At 33.6% G+C, this 15415-nt stretch overlaps 1 protein-coding gene across 1 annotated transcript; it reads left to right on the top strand.

Annotated features, from left to right (window-relative positions):
• The first annotated feature begins 1047 nt into the window (after window positions 1-1047).
• Window positions 1048-12960, top strand: LOC8274778 (threonine--tRNA ligase, mitochondrial 1). The gene is made up of 20 exons (XM_048376074.1): window positions 1048-1350; window positions 1443-1680; window positions 2093-2152; window positions 2647-2736; window positions 3642-3716; window positions 3836-3964; window positions 4060-4149; window positions 5119-5207; window positions 5303-5399; window positions 5480-5566; window positions 5932-6016; window positions 7212-7306; window positions 7661-7693; window positions 7783-7869; window positions 8615-8707; window positions 9192-9284; window positions 9377-9598; window positions 10616-10687; window positions 11983-12054; window positions 12549-12960. Exons 1-20 carry the CDS (start codon window positions 1109-1111, stop codon window positions 12642-12644), a joined length of 2145 nt encoding a protein of 714 aa, XP_048232031.1. The 5' UTR covers window positions 1048-1108; the 3' UTR covers window positions 12645-12960.
• The last annotated feature ends 2455 nt before the right edge of the window (window positions 12961-15415 follow it).

Below are 15415 nucleotides of genomic sequence, written 5' to 3'. Positions count from 1 at the left end.
TCTTTTGCATGCTTATTATTCATACAGTCAACTTACCAGCATTAATGATATCAAACCTTTTCATAGCAATCACTATCTTCATTATCCACTATTAATAACTCCAATAAAGGCCAATAGTAACAGCGTGGATGAAATGTAACGGTAACAAAATGAACAGGCTTACTGCTAATCGCATTTATAGGCAAACAACTTTCTTGTCTCGATAAAATTAAACGGCGACAAAGCAAAGTCAACAAGCGACCAAATCTGTGGCTGGTCAACATTCAATTTGATTTAAGTGAATAACACAGCGAGAATAGAGTCAAGGTTTATATTTTTTGTAAACTAGAGTATGCAGTGACTGACTTGATTTGATTTGATGTGTTTGGATAAATTAGAAGTTTGTACAATAATTTATTAATTAATTTATATTTTGTTTCTTTTATGCCTTTTCATATTTATTTGACGTTTTCTTTTTATTGCAAAATCTTCTAAACCATGTTACGTATTATATGAGAAAAAAATGGGAAAGGAATAAAAGAACTGTTACTACTGTTTATGATAATGTTGTTATTGTAATTCTTGCTACTGATATTATCATTGTTCTTGCTATTCTTATTTTCTGCTGTTGTTATGATGGTGGTACTAGCCAGATTATTGACATTGGGGGATGGTGGCAGTAATGGTGAGAAACATTGAGTTTTTTTTCATTATATAATTCTTTTAAGGAAATTTTTATCATCTATATATATATATTTAAATTGTCAAATAATCGGTAAAATAATTATAAAATTATGAATTTATAAACTATTTTTATTTTGGATTGAGTGAGAGTCATACACTCACTCACCCATAACACAGGAATAATTTGAGCTATAAAAGTAAATGTTTGGGCTAAATTGGCCTCAAAGGTTTAAATCAATTTATTGTTCATTAAATTATGTATAAGTTGGGCTGTAAGTTGCTCCAAAACTGTAGCCTAATCGAAAGGGATTTGACCCTTGAGACCCAAGCCATACAGTAGCCGCTTGATCCCCACGCCAAGCTACTAAGAGTCGAAGACCCAAAATGGTCAAAAAGCCCTAAACCCTCTTCAACCATCCCCTCTCTTTTTTTAATTTTTTCTGTTATGCTACGTGCTCTTCTCGTCACTATTCGCCGTTACTCTTCTCCTATCCACCTCCTCTCTAATCTTCTTCGCCGGCGCCACCTCTCTTCGTTTCCCGCCGCCACAATGTCTGGCGCCGCAGCTGCTCATCCAAAAGACGAATCATATCTCAGAACAGTAATCGACAAACGCATCAAATTCTTCGAATCAATTAAAGCACAGCAGCTCTCCCGCCTTCAATCTCTCGAACACGATACCATCAAGTAATCAAACAAGCAGAGCACGAATCCCTAACGCATTCATAAACGCGTCTCCGTTTACTCTAAATTTGGAAATTTTGTTTTTCTTTTTGTAGGATTAGTTTGCCGAATGGGACAGTGAAGGAAGGGAAGAGATGGATATCGTCACCAATGGATATAGCTAAGGAGATTTCGAAGAGCTTGGCTGCGAATGCATTGATTGCTCAAGTTGATGGGGTACTTTGGGATATGAATAGACCGTTAGAGACTAACTGTGAGCTTAAGATATTTACATTCGATAGTGATGAAGGGAGAGATACCTTTTGGCATTCTAGTGCTCACATTCTTGGTCAGGTAACTGTTTGTTAATAAATTTTAGTCATGCAAGAGCTCAGTTCAATCGAAATTTCTTTAGTCAGTTTCTCATGTTTGTTAAGGTCACAATTGCATTCAATTTGTAAAAAAAGGCAGTTTGAAAGAAACAAATCATGCCAAACGAAAATGAATTCTTGTGTAATGATATATTCCAAACAAGGTCTTCTATTTAATTCTTTACCTTCGAGCTAGCAAGAGAACTAGGTTAATTTTCTTTCTAATTGAAAGAAAGCATAATGTATGTGTTTTCTTCTGCAATAATCTAAGGAAATTGAAATATAAGCAAATGTGCCAAAGTGCTATAGTTGATTTAACCGTGTTAGTCTGTTTTTCTTAATATTTTTAGAATTTCTTTTTTATAGTAATGTGCTTAATAATGGTTTTGATGCAGTCATTGGAGATGGAGTATGGATGCAAGCTTTGCATTGGGCCCTGCACCACAAGAGGAGAGGTACTTGTAGAGTTAACTTCTTAATCTTTTTGTTTAGTTAGGTTACAACATTCTATATCATTCAATTCCAGATTTCAAGGGATAATATGGAAGGGAATCTACTGATTGTTTGTTCGAAGTTGGTCGGTGTATTTTGTGCATTCCTTTTGATGACAGCATTTTTATCAGGCACCTTTTCTCTCTGTGTTGGCTTTGACAGCAAACTTGTAGCACGTGATTGAGATGTGAAAAAATATATGCCACATTTCACCATAATTTTTTTTCTTCTTTCTTTGATGTGCAAATTCCTAACTGCAATTATCTAAAGATGATTGTTGACTATTTGGAGCTGTAGAAAGTACTCTTAGTAGGAAAGGGTGATCTCATACCTGTGCCTGCATACATTTTATTTTATTTTTTGCTTAGGCCTCATGTCACTGATCTTTCCTTTGCTTTTTATTACTGCTACATTTGGTTAGGCTTCATGTTATAAAAATGTGAAATGAATCTGGCAGGGATTCTATTATGATGCATTCTATGGTGAATTGGGCTTGAATGAGGAACATTTCAAGAAAATTGAAGCTGGGGCATTGAAAGCTGTTGCGGTATTGTTTCATTTTTTTCTCCTAAATTCTATATCTTTTCTAGAGTGGTTGTGGCAGTGGTAATTTGTGGTTATTCTCTACTTTCTTGTATGTAGAGTAAGCTTCCGTTTCTTCTATTGTTTCACTGGACAAATTTTTTTCTTCTTTATTCTAAATAATGTTGAAGTATCTTTTAATACAGTTGAAAATGGTTCAAAGGGTGCATGACATAAACATGTGGATTGTGGTAAAGGAGGTTTAGGGTTGCAATTACATATGGGAGGTGTATCCCGATAACTTAATGAAAATGAATTCGAGGGAAAGATAACAATGGCTGACGCTATTTATTGTGAGAAATAGGATAACTTGTCAGAGTCGAATGAAGAAATGCTGAAGTGATAATTGATACTCACTTGGTTTCTTTTTGTGCGTGAACCATAAGCACCATCCAGACCCTCCATATTGTTTTGAGTTGCTAAGGTCAGCTAGAGTTGGGTATTAAGTTGGATATAAGTGCTCGATCCCAAACATTGTTTATCAAATACTTCTAAAACTATGTTAAAAATGGTCACAACTTATTAAAAGGATATTGGATCGCATTTTGGCTCAAGAAAAATCCTGTCTTAGTAGTCAAAGAGATTCAATTTGGATTATCTCCTTGCACCTCTGTTTCACACGCACACACACACACACACACACACACATGCTATCACATGAGCACATAGGCTTGTGGGATGGTTTAGTGAGTGGAAGGTCATCTTGTGCAAATACACCTAAGACTTCCAGTATTGGCAAGGTTTGCTAAAATCAAAGACATACAAACTGTTCTTCTAATGCCAAGATACGATAACCAACAGTTGGCTGTTCATATACTTCAATGTTGGTGCTGTTCAATGTTAGCAATAAATTCGATAATTACATTTCAGGAAAAGCAACCTTTTGAGCGTATTGAAGTGTCAAGAGAAGAAGCACTAGAAATTTTTTCAGAAAATAATTTTAAGGTAAATTTAGCATAATATTTTTTTCTCTACAGGCCAAATATCCTTTTTCTATTTCTATTTCTTCATCCTCTTTATCTCACCTCAGCTTATGCATACAAAAATGTATATGTTATTATCAGGTTGAGATCATCAATGATCTTCCGGCAGACAAAACTATAACTGTATACAGATGCGGCCCATTAGTAGATTTATGTCGAGGACCCCATATACCAAACACATCCTTTGTGAAAGCTTTTGCATGTTTGAAGGTGACATTTAAATTACATGCTGTATCTGTATTTTCTATGATTTTGACTCATACCAATGATTATAGCCAGTTTTACTTATGAATCTACAATTCCAGGCTTCGTCAGCTTATTGGAGGGGTAACAAGGATCGTGACAGTTTACAGAGAGTTTATGGGATATCCTACCCTGATCAGAAACGTTTGAAGGTGATTCTTCAATTTTTGGCTCCTTGAAAATTGTGTTTGTTATCCACTTTCTTATAGTCATGTTAGTTTTTACATCTCATTTGCTGAAACTTTTTTCACTAGACAGCTTTGCTGCTGTTGTTATGGTCTTGGCCTTTCCACTTTTTTTGGAAGCGTTCCGACATGCAATCAAGTGTCTTCATTCGAGATCTTGTATATTTAGATGCAACACATGTTTTGCATCCGTCTAACTGATTCTTGATCTGATGCAACATCATCAATTTCAATTTAGTTGTTCTTAGTGGGCTGATAACTGCTGGTATCACTCTGGTCTTTTGCAAGATAACCATATGCAATTGTAATTGCATTTAGCATTGGACAAGAGAGTTCAGAGATGTTCAGTTGGTGTATTGTATTATTAGAGAAACAGATGTTTGCTTATACGCTTCTGGGGAATAATTGTTCACATAAGTACATCTGCACTGCACGGGTTTCCCATGTTGTGAGGATTTTGGGAAATAAATATGCGTATGACTAACAAAACATAGTCTGCTGCGTCATCTTATATTATAGTCTGCTGTAATGTAAAAGAATTATAAGAACTTGCACTTAACATATCTGTGAACCAGTCCTGGGATTAAACTATGGCAGGTGCTTGAATGAAACCGACAAGAACTTATGTTTATCGGTGTGCTATTCTAAAAAGGTTAGGTCAGTTGCTCTCAGGATAATTCAGCTGTTATAAGCAATTCCACTCTTCATACAGGTTCGTGGGTGTTTTCTTATGTGTGCAAACTTTGGCATCAGAAAACTCAAAGAAGTTTCGCAAAACATGGGAACTTCATTTATTTGTATTAAGAAGTGTTACTACTTGCATACATATACAGGTTTTTTGTTGTGCAAAGGTGTTGTGTTGTTGTGAAATGGAAGCACCATCATATATACTGGTCTAAAAATAGTTACCTTTTCTAATATTTCTTTCTTGTCCAGGAGTATATTCAACAGCTGGAGGAAGCAAAGAAGTATGACCACAGATTATTGGGTACAAAGCAGGAGCTTTTCTTTTGTCATCAGTTGAGGTACTGTATAGAATTATATTTTTTGCTCAAGTTAATAAATCAAATCAATCAACAGCATCTGTGATTTTGATTAGTTTCATATTTTGTGTATTCAGTCCAGGAAGTTGGTTTTTTCTTCCACATGGAACTCGAATTTACAATAAACTGATGGACTTTATACGAGTTCAGTATAGAGAGAGAGGCTATGAAGAGGTTAGATGTCAATGCTGGTTTTTAATGCCATATAAATGTTGTCCTTGTAATTCAATGCTTATTTTGATGGGCTTTGGCAGGTCAAATCTCCAAATATTTACAACATGAAACTTTGGGAGACATCTGGTCATGCTGCAAATTATAAGGAGAATATGTTTTTGCTCGAGGCGAGTTCTTTAATTCATCCATTGATGCACATTTATATGAGGCATCTATAAATCTAACAGTAACTAATTAACTACATTCTTTGGTTGGAGGATATTTGTAGTACTGAAAAGAAAAATATAATGTCTGCCACGGGTATTCTTCTGTGTGGAGAAGCTTGGGGGCTGGTACAGATTCATGGGGTGTTTATAGGCAAATATTTGCTTTTAAATTTACGTGAACTGAAAGACCAAAAAAGAAAAACCATATAAGACTTGGGTTGCTTTATGAAAGCAAAGTTTATTTTTGCAATTTCATGGAAGAGCAGAATATTCTCGTACTTTTCCTGGAATGGCAAAATATGATGTGATCATCCTGTTCCTGGCAGATTGAAAAGCAAGAATTTGGCTTGAAACCCATGAATTGTCCTGGACACTGCGTAATTTTTCAACATAGGGTGCGATCATATAGAGGTGAAGTTCATTTCTATCCATATTTTACTTCGTACACAGCACCATTTCATTCATGAGCATTTTAAACATCAGATATTCGAATGGTGTAGTTGCCTCGGTCTGTCTCTGACTCTCTCTCTCTCTATCTCTCTCTCTAGCTCCCTAGTCCATATAGAATGCAACTAACACCAACTGTGAATACGGTTTTGTTTGTATACTGTCTCTTAGGATACGGTGAAGAATTATCTTTTCATGTTTCTTGCAACTTGAATCTGCATTGCTGCTTTTCTTGGAACAATGTTATTTTGTTAGTCTGCTTTACGTGAAGGAAGAGAATTAGCTAGTTTCTTTACTTTTGGAATCGGCCCCTTGTTGCCTGGGGTTTTACCATTTCTATCCTTGCCAGTGTAGCTCTTGGCCATTGCCCATTACCAAGACATTGAGCCAATTCCTTTATTTTTTTACTGTAATTCTTCACATGTTCCGCCCCCCTCCCCTCCTCGCAAGAATTTTTCATTTTTGGTTTCATTCTGGTTGAAAGACAGTTGAAGACACCTTTTTGGTCCTTGAATTTGAAAGCCTATAGTTTGTATGACTTTTCTTTTTTTCTTCTGTTTGTTTTGTAATTCAACAAACAAATAAGAATTTGCAGTACTCTTCAATTGAAGAAATGGATTAAACACAGTTGATGAGAGACTTTTTCTTGTTGGTTGACTAGAAAATCACTTACCTGTCCACTCATTATTATCTCAGATTTTTCTCCGCCCGAATGTGATGCAACACAAGTGCATAAAATGTTGGCTTGTTGCTCCTGCTGTATAGTTTAATGATGAGTTATGTATAGGATCTTAGTCTAGTGATTATTCATTTTTTCTAATTTATAAATTGTAGATGAGAATTCTTTTTGTGGTATTGTGAAAAGTTAACTTGATAACTAATTTGGTCAACTTTTTATTCATTCTGATGCACTGTTAGTTTAATTTGTAGTAAGACTTCGTATATGAGTTATAGATGCCACTTGCATGGATTGGCCTCAGAAAATGCTGGAGTATTATATTTTTTGTATTCAACTTCTTGCAAAGACTTTGATAATGCTGGTTATAGGAATTGTAGTTTCTACTTTCTTAGGAAAACCTGACATACTAGCTTGTTTGCTGTGCTCATATATTGTGTTCTATCTTGCATCATCATCTTGATTGTCTGGTATGGTTTACAGAGCTCCCTCTTCGGCTTGCTGACTTTGGGGTATTACATCGTAATGAGGCCAGTGGAGCACTTACTGGATTAACACGTGTTCGAAGATTTCAGCAGGTATCTTTTATCAGAAAAAGAAGTTTCTCGTGTTGCCATCTTAACGCTTTTGGACATTTTCTTTCATTTTGCTAAACAGTAGCACATAGTTTTGGTTCCCGAGTTATTCATTGTGCTGCTATGCATGGCACTGAACTACACAGTCTACGGCCTTGAAATCTGTCTGATCAATGATTTTATCTATACTGGTCATCTGTGAGGGGATTCCATGTATGTTTGTAACTTATTCTTTAGGATACTTCACAATGACTATTAACTTTTCTAAATTCAATCACCTAACATTTAATTACTTGTTTGTGGTGATCTGTGAGTATTTCACCTTTTCTCCTCATGATTTTTTCTTTTTTAATGCAGGATGATGCTCATATATTCTGCAGGGAGACACAGGTATTTCAAAATTGTATGATGGTTGATTAAAATTGTTGAATGTCTCTTTGATCCCTGACCCTTTTGTAATTTATGGATTTGCCTTTCAGATAAAAGATGAAGTGACAGGCGTCTTAAACTTCATTGATTATGCCTATAAAATATTTGGTTTCACTTATGACCTGAAGCTATCCACGGTATGATGATTTTGAAATTCGTATATGTTAGCTGCTTTTTCTTTTATTATGTGCTTTCTGCAGATGTCAAACATTTTTATTAACCTGGCAAATTACTGAATATATTTTATAGAAATTTTTTTCTGCATACACCTGTAAGAAACTCAAAAATTGAGTATTATTGTTGAAAAATTCTCTGCTAGGAAAAATTCTCAGGCAAGCTCAGCAATTGTTTTTTTTTTTTTTTTTTTTAAGTAGGCTAAGTCTGATTTATAAGTAAGCTAAGTACAATTTAGAAATTCTGATTTATAAGTAAGCTAAGTACAATTTAGAAAAAGCTTTCTTGTTGTGAAACACGTTACTGTATTTTCATACCTTCGTTGTTATTTCTTAGAATCTTGAATAGGTATAGCTTGAATTGGAATTTAGAAATTCTGATTTATAAGTAAGCTAAGTACAATTTAGAAATTCTGATTTATAAGTAAGCTAAGTACAATTTAGAAAAAGCTTTCTTGTTGTGAAACACGTTACTGTATTTTCATACCTTCGTTGTTATTTCTTAGAATCTTGAATAGGTATAGCTTGAATTGGGTTTTCTGGAACTATGTCATTAGCTTAGTTGATATTGCCATTTCTTGTGCATGTTTGGCATGTGGGCTCGTGCACGTGCATGCAAAATTCTTTTGAAGACCATGAGGGTTTTGTTTGGCTTATTTGGCACTGAAACAAGGGTTTTATGTTGTCTCATTTGATATCTCTACTGTAGAGGCCAGAGAAATATCTAGGCGACTTGGCAACATGGGAGAAAGCTGAGTCTTCTCTTAAAAGTGCCTTGGATGATTTCGGGAAGCCTTGGCAGGTACTTCTTTCCCTCTGTTTTTTAAGTTCTGGTTGCAATTGTTGCAAATTTTTGTTTCTGTTGATTTTCCTCGTTGAAGTTACCACTACGACTACTTTTCTGACAAAGTGCGAATTTCTATTGGTTACTTTGAAATGTTTTGTTGCTGTATGCTAACTCTTCCTACTTCCTAGTGTAAATCCTTTTTTTATTTTAACTATATCACCTCCTTTTCCCCACTAATAAAAGAAAGATGGTCAAGAGGGTATGCCTATAGTCTGTAGAGTTTAACATAAAGCTATCTCAATGCATTTTTCTTTGGCTAGCAATGGATTCTCTTACTAATTTTACGTGTCAGGTCATTTTCTTGAGGGCCAAGTTTTTAACATTTAGATAGAGTAGCAAAGTGATCCATAATTTTTAGGATCTTTGGAACCTGATTGGTTTCCTCCTAGAATAGGTGGCTTTGCCTCTGGATGTTTATGTTTTGGATTGTGTTGTACAGATAAATGAAGGCGATGGAGCTTTTTATGGGCCCAAGATAGATATCAGTGTATCGGATGCATTGAATCGGAAATTTCAGTGTGCCACATTGCAGGTTGGGATTGTCTGGTTTCATTTTTGCTCAACTTTCCTGCTACTCTTTGGTAGTATTGCAGAATAGTTACTTAGTAAAGCCTGTGGTTACAGCTTGACTTCCAGCTTCCAGATCGTTTTGAGTTGGAGTACTCGGCAGAGGATGAAGCCAAGAGAGAAAGACCTGTTATGATACACAGAGCCATCCTAGGGTCTGTTGAGCGTATGTTTGCTATACTATTGGAGCATTACAAGGGGAAGTGGCCTTTCTGGCTTAGTCCTCGTCAGGCTATTGTCTGCCCTGTTTCTGAGAAATCCCAGGAGTATGCTGTACAGGTTAGTTTGATGCTCTTTAACTTTACGAGCGTTGTAATGTTTCTTACTGATGCTATTCACATGTAGACATTTTGTTATTCCACATTATAATTCGCTGTCATTTATTTGTATTTTGATTCTTGCATGACTTTTTCCTCTTTATCATATTCTTCTATGGCTGTAAGATTTGCTGGCATTATGTCTCTAGTCTTGTTATTTTTCCATGCCTCGTTAATCTGCTGTTTGCACTTGTGGATAGAGGTGTTTTGAAACCCGAGTAATCCAAAGAAACTAACATGATGTGATTTGAATTTTTGAGATTTGCAAACTAGTCAGTAGGTACAGACTCCAGAGTAATTGTTCAAACTTAATTATTTCAGCTTTTCAGGTTTTCTTTCTCAAACATGCGTAGATTGTACCCTTTACACCTTGATGCATCTTACGCCTTTAACAACTATGGTCAAAACAAACAACCCAAATTTACCAGCAACTAATTGAATTGTAGTTAGCATAACCAGCTCTAAAGATGATAAAGAACTAATCATAATCCCAACTGAGCCAAGTTAACAATCCAAATCATAATTGCAAATTCCTCAATTCTAAGCAATTTATCTCTCACGGTGCCCCTTGTTTCCAGCACCTTAAAAATATATCTTTACCTTGGTTTCTTTATCACTGAATTTAAGTACTTCGATTTCATGTTCCCCACTTGCATGGCTTGTTATGTCTTTACCTTGAAGATCACTTTGGATGAGAATTTTAATCAAAATCAGCCTGGCATGACTTGCTAACAGCTCTATTTCTGCAATGTGTACTTCTGTGGTTTCAATTACCTACTATAATTTTTAAATCTCAATTCATCACCATATTCAGATTAATGATATTAGATGAAAAGGCTTATTTGATTGTTGTGATAATAGTGGAGTGCATAATTTCTTTTAGTTTGAATCAATACAATGCTAAAGCAAGGTATCATGGGCAGTGTAGAGCTCAAAGGACCATAAAATTGGCATGATGGTTTGGGATAATGTGTAACAGGTGCAGGATCAGATCTATAAAGCTGGGTATTATATTGATGTTGACTTAACTGACAGAAAGATTCAGAAAAAGGTACGTTCTCCCATCCTCAATGTAAAAATGAAGTCTGGAGATTCTTTTGTATGTTTTTCATCGATGATATTTTTTGCCCAATCTATTCAATAGTTGAATTTGTTATGACTAAGGCACACCCCATGATCCCTATGGGATGAAACCAGGATGTGTTTGGTGTGAAATTCTGTTCAAAAAAGCAAGTTCATGAGTTAATGTGTTGAAAACACAACTTAGAAAAGAGAGAACGCAAATTGAGGAAGGTGATTACACTGCTTGCTGTTCATATAGCTTTTTGAATTAAACCGATTAGGTTTTTTATGAGTACATATAGTAATCTGTCATGTTGTCTTCACTTAGAAAACAGTTGAGAATTCAGGTGAGGATCATCTATATATATAAAAATCCTGAAACATAAATTTTTTTTGACATGTGTCATTATTCTGAAACATAGGAGTTTTCTTTTAACATGTGTACCTTTTTGACATATAGGCATTTTGCTGATGTGTAATTTTTATGTCTGCTGTATAATTAATCTATTAATTAATAAGTTACTTTTCCTAATTAAACAATGATGTTGACTCTAAAAACATCTTCACTTATATTTTTAATATTAGATTAACTAATAAGTTAGTTTCCTAATTAAGAAATTATTCTAGAAAATATCATTTAAATTATATTTTTAATATTATTTTAACTTATGAATTAGTTTACAATGATTTTTAATCCCAAAAATTAGCACTATCAATTATATTTATATTGTAATTAAAAATTATTTAATAGATATTTTAAAATAATTTTTATTTTTGTTTTAATAAAATCTTAGAATATTAGAATTTTTTAAAGAAATATACTATTATTATTTGCAATAAAAATATTAACAACAGTTGTACGATACACATAAACGATTAGTGGTTAAAGATTACTAGAGCAAAGAATTCGAACACTTTTGACTTGTATGAAAAAAAAAAAAGCTTTAGGACTTCCTGATTTAATTGTAGAATATAAAATCGAAATATTGTTTCATTTTCATAATGCTGTTATGAATCTCTTATTACTTTAAAAGACCTTTATTTTCACTCTTTTCTGCTTTCATCCATTTCATAGGATTCTCCGGGTCAACTATGTGTTTATCTCTTTTTCATTAGAATATAGGACTCCAGTCAACAATGTGTTTTTCTCCTTTTCGTTATAGCTATTTAACATGCACATAAATTGTTCTTTCTAGATTAATGGCATTTTCAGAGATGACAAAGTGGATGGGATAAATGGGAATATGCTTGTTTCTTGTTTACTGATACTGTGGTTTCATATAGGTACGAGAAGCTCAGTTGGCACAGTACAATTATATATTGGTGGTTGGGGAAGAGGAAGCAAAAACTGGACAGGTACTATGTAATACTATTTTGCTACCTGTGAGTGATTAAGTTATGCTGTAGGATACACATTTCAATAGTGGGAGTGAGAGCCAAAGATCTTTTGAAATAGTACAAGGTGCAGAGCACCTTGAAATCATTGACGTAGATTAATGTCATGTGATGTAAATAATATGATGCATTTCTGAATATATTGGTTAATAGCCTATGGACAATAGGATAAGCCTCTTATTCTAATATGTTTTAAATTTCTTCTACCTAATATTAGTTATAATCAACTACGGACGCTACCTGTTTGAAGAATCAATTAGAGTAGCCACAACAGGGCAGGGGTCAAATTTTTTTTAACCTTCTGATAAAATGAAAACACATTTTTAATATCTGGCTCTATCAGTGTGTTTGTGTTTGTGTATCTGAGAGAGAGAGAGAGGGGGGGCGGGGTGGGGTGGGGAAGTGTTTCTTTCTGCTGGAGAATTGAGTATAATAACTATTATTATTCTTCACAGGTGAGTGTGCGAGTGAGAGACAAGGCTGACCACTCAGTAATGAGTATTGAGAGCCTACTCAAACACTTCAAGGATGAAGTAGCAGCATTTCATTAGGGGGACAAACGTTGAAGAGATCCTTGTTCTCAATTTAGCTTAGAAATTGGCTTTTGGAATCTCTCTGAAGTTGCTGTATTTGTAATTGAGGCTAATGAAGCTATGCTTGATATCTCATATAATGGAAAGATTTTCCCTTTTCTTGATTTCCAGTTGTATTCGTTTTTTATCTACTTTCCTAAGTCTGCTCTCTTGGGGTTGCACTTGGTGTGGTTCTTTCTTGTTTATGTGGCCCCTTTATTGTTTAATCTTTGAAGGCTCATTTCCTAGATTATCAAGTTGTTTAGACATGCAATTTTTTATTGCTTTTCGAACTTGTTTTTTTGCATATAGGTTAAAAGCTTATATAATTTAATTTGAAATTAAATATTAAAAATAAAAAAATCATATTGAAATTCTATCAGAGATGGAATGGTGATCGGCGTGGGCCGCTGATGGTGGTTAAAATTGGGTAGAAAACTAAAAATAAAATGTACTATATCTTCTTTTATAATTTCTCTTTTTTTTTTTTTTTTCAAAATATGACGAAGCCTAAAATATTAAAATTGGGTAGAAAAGTAATTTTTCTTTACAAAAGGAAAATAACGTGGTTGAAATATGATTTACAAAATTTTCAAATTGTTTCCTTGTAATTCAAGCATCGTATAAGAAGAGAAAAAAATAGTTCGAAATAATAATTTTTGTTATGAATTTTTACGCCTATAAGTACATAACATAAAGAACGCTAGAAGCAGGCGTTTAATAATTGATTCCAATTGAAGTACGTTCGAGCTTTCCCTCATGCTCTTCCTTTGAAGAAATAGGAACTGCTGTTTTGTCTCCTAATCTCTTACTCTTAGCCTCTTTTTGTTCATTATTTCCGGCACCGGCGACATAGGGCCGAATTTGCTAATTAAGTTTCACTTTATTAATAACAATCATTACATGAAAAAGTTGCAATCCCATCTAATCATAGAAGACACCTTTTTCATGGTTTATATTTGCTTGATTAATGATAGAAGACGCAGAGTTTGCTTGATTCCGTCAAAGGTTTAGATTTCTAGCTACACATCCTTGTTCATGGTTTGTGTTTTGAGGAACGAAGTTCTATGTGGAGTTATTGGTATTTAGAGGCTTAGTTTTACTAGGAACTGAGCGTGACTGCATGGAGAACTTGGGCAGTAATTTGTGTATCTTTTCACAAGAACAAGACTGGAATGATACCGAAATTAAATAACTAATAATTATTGTACAGTCAATGTCAAAGATAAAGGGATGCAAAGGAAGTAGATGAAGATACAAAACTTATTGGTACTAGTTCAAAAAGTTTATGCTTCGTTTGCTACTTGAGAATCATATGATAGCTTTTGAGTGCTTTAACACGGATTCTGGGTTGTGGGCTACTCTTGAAGATCCTCCTGCCAAGAAACACGACAATGTCCGGGTAGGAAATAACGGCAGACCACTAGACAACGATAATCTCGATTTCTACTCCTATAATATAGCCAAAGACACATGAACATGCGAAAAGTTTGGATAAAATCCTACACCAAGACTAGCTTTTGGGTGTTTTAACTTGGATTCTGGTTTGTGGGGAATTCTTAAAGATCCTCGCTTTAATCATATTGGAGTTTCTGGGTATGTAATTGTGAATAACCTTATTTTGATATCATTAAACAGTAATGAAAGACGATTTCTTCTCTCACAACGTATTCAAAGACAGACGCCTGTTTCTAAGCACAAGCATATGCAGTATTTTGATGATTATTTTATCTATGTTTTCAAACCCGGTCCGGACTTTGAACCGGTCAGGTAAAAAGGTCAAGGAGATCAAATCAGAATAGAACTAATATTTTTTAAATATATATTAGATATTTTATAGCATACATAAAATTAATAGCTTTTATAATATAAATTATAAATATATTAAAGTACAATAAATTTAATAGATTTTATTAACATTAAAATAAAATTAATATATTTAATGTAGCATTTTTTTAAGAATCTAATTGAATTTGCAAATTTAAAATAATTTCTTTAAAAAAATTAAAAAATGATAAACTTGTACAGTCACATAAATATAAAATAAAATTCTATCATCTAAAATTAAAATTTTGTATAGATAAGTTTAATATAAGAAATAATTTTTAAATATTATTTTATAAATACTAATTGTTATGTTATTGAAAAATTAATTATATAAAATAAATTTTGCAATAAAACATCACTAATATTAGCTTGATTTATTGGTTAAGTCATTTTTATTCTAATTTGAAGGTCAAAGGTTTGAATATTAACTTGCAACATATTTTTGTTGTTGTTGGAGTTAATCCATTCAACCTGTGTGATTTGTAACTGGATTATTGGTTTTCGGACAGATTGTGTAAAAATGAGTTTTAGGGACTGACTGAACCAAAACATAATTCGATCCACAATTTAACTAGTTCAACCGATTGAGTCGGGCCAGGCCGAATTTAATAATTATGATTCTTATTGATTCTATGAAAAGACGGAGCATCTAGATGGAAAGGAGTAAAACACATTCATTGATATTAATTTGTTAAGAAATAATTATAAATTTAATATCTTTTTTATTTTTTTATTTCAACAATTGAACTTTTTCTTTTGTTTAATTAAATGTATGAACCTACTAATTTATACATTTTATGGTATTTTTTTGTATATTTTACAAATTAAAATAATTTAACTCATTTTATAAATAAAATTACCTAAATATCTTTATTTCTCCTTACTTACAATTTCTTTTTTATTGATTTCATTAATATTAACAT

Source organism: Ricinus communis, chromosome 1, assembly GCF_019578655.1.
Source record: "Ricinus communis isolate WT05 ecotype wild-type chromosome 1, ASM1957865v1, whole genome shotgun sequence".
Classification (NCBI taxonomy): domain Eukaryota; kingdom Viridiplantae; phylum Streptophyta; class Magnoliopsida; order Malpighiales; family Euphorbiaceae; genus Ricinus; species Ricinus communis.
The sequence above is the reverse complement of the archived record's forward strand: the minus strand, read 5'-3'. Positions and strand labels throughout refer to the sequence as shown.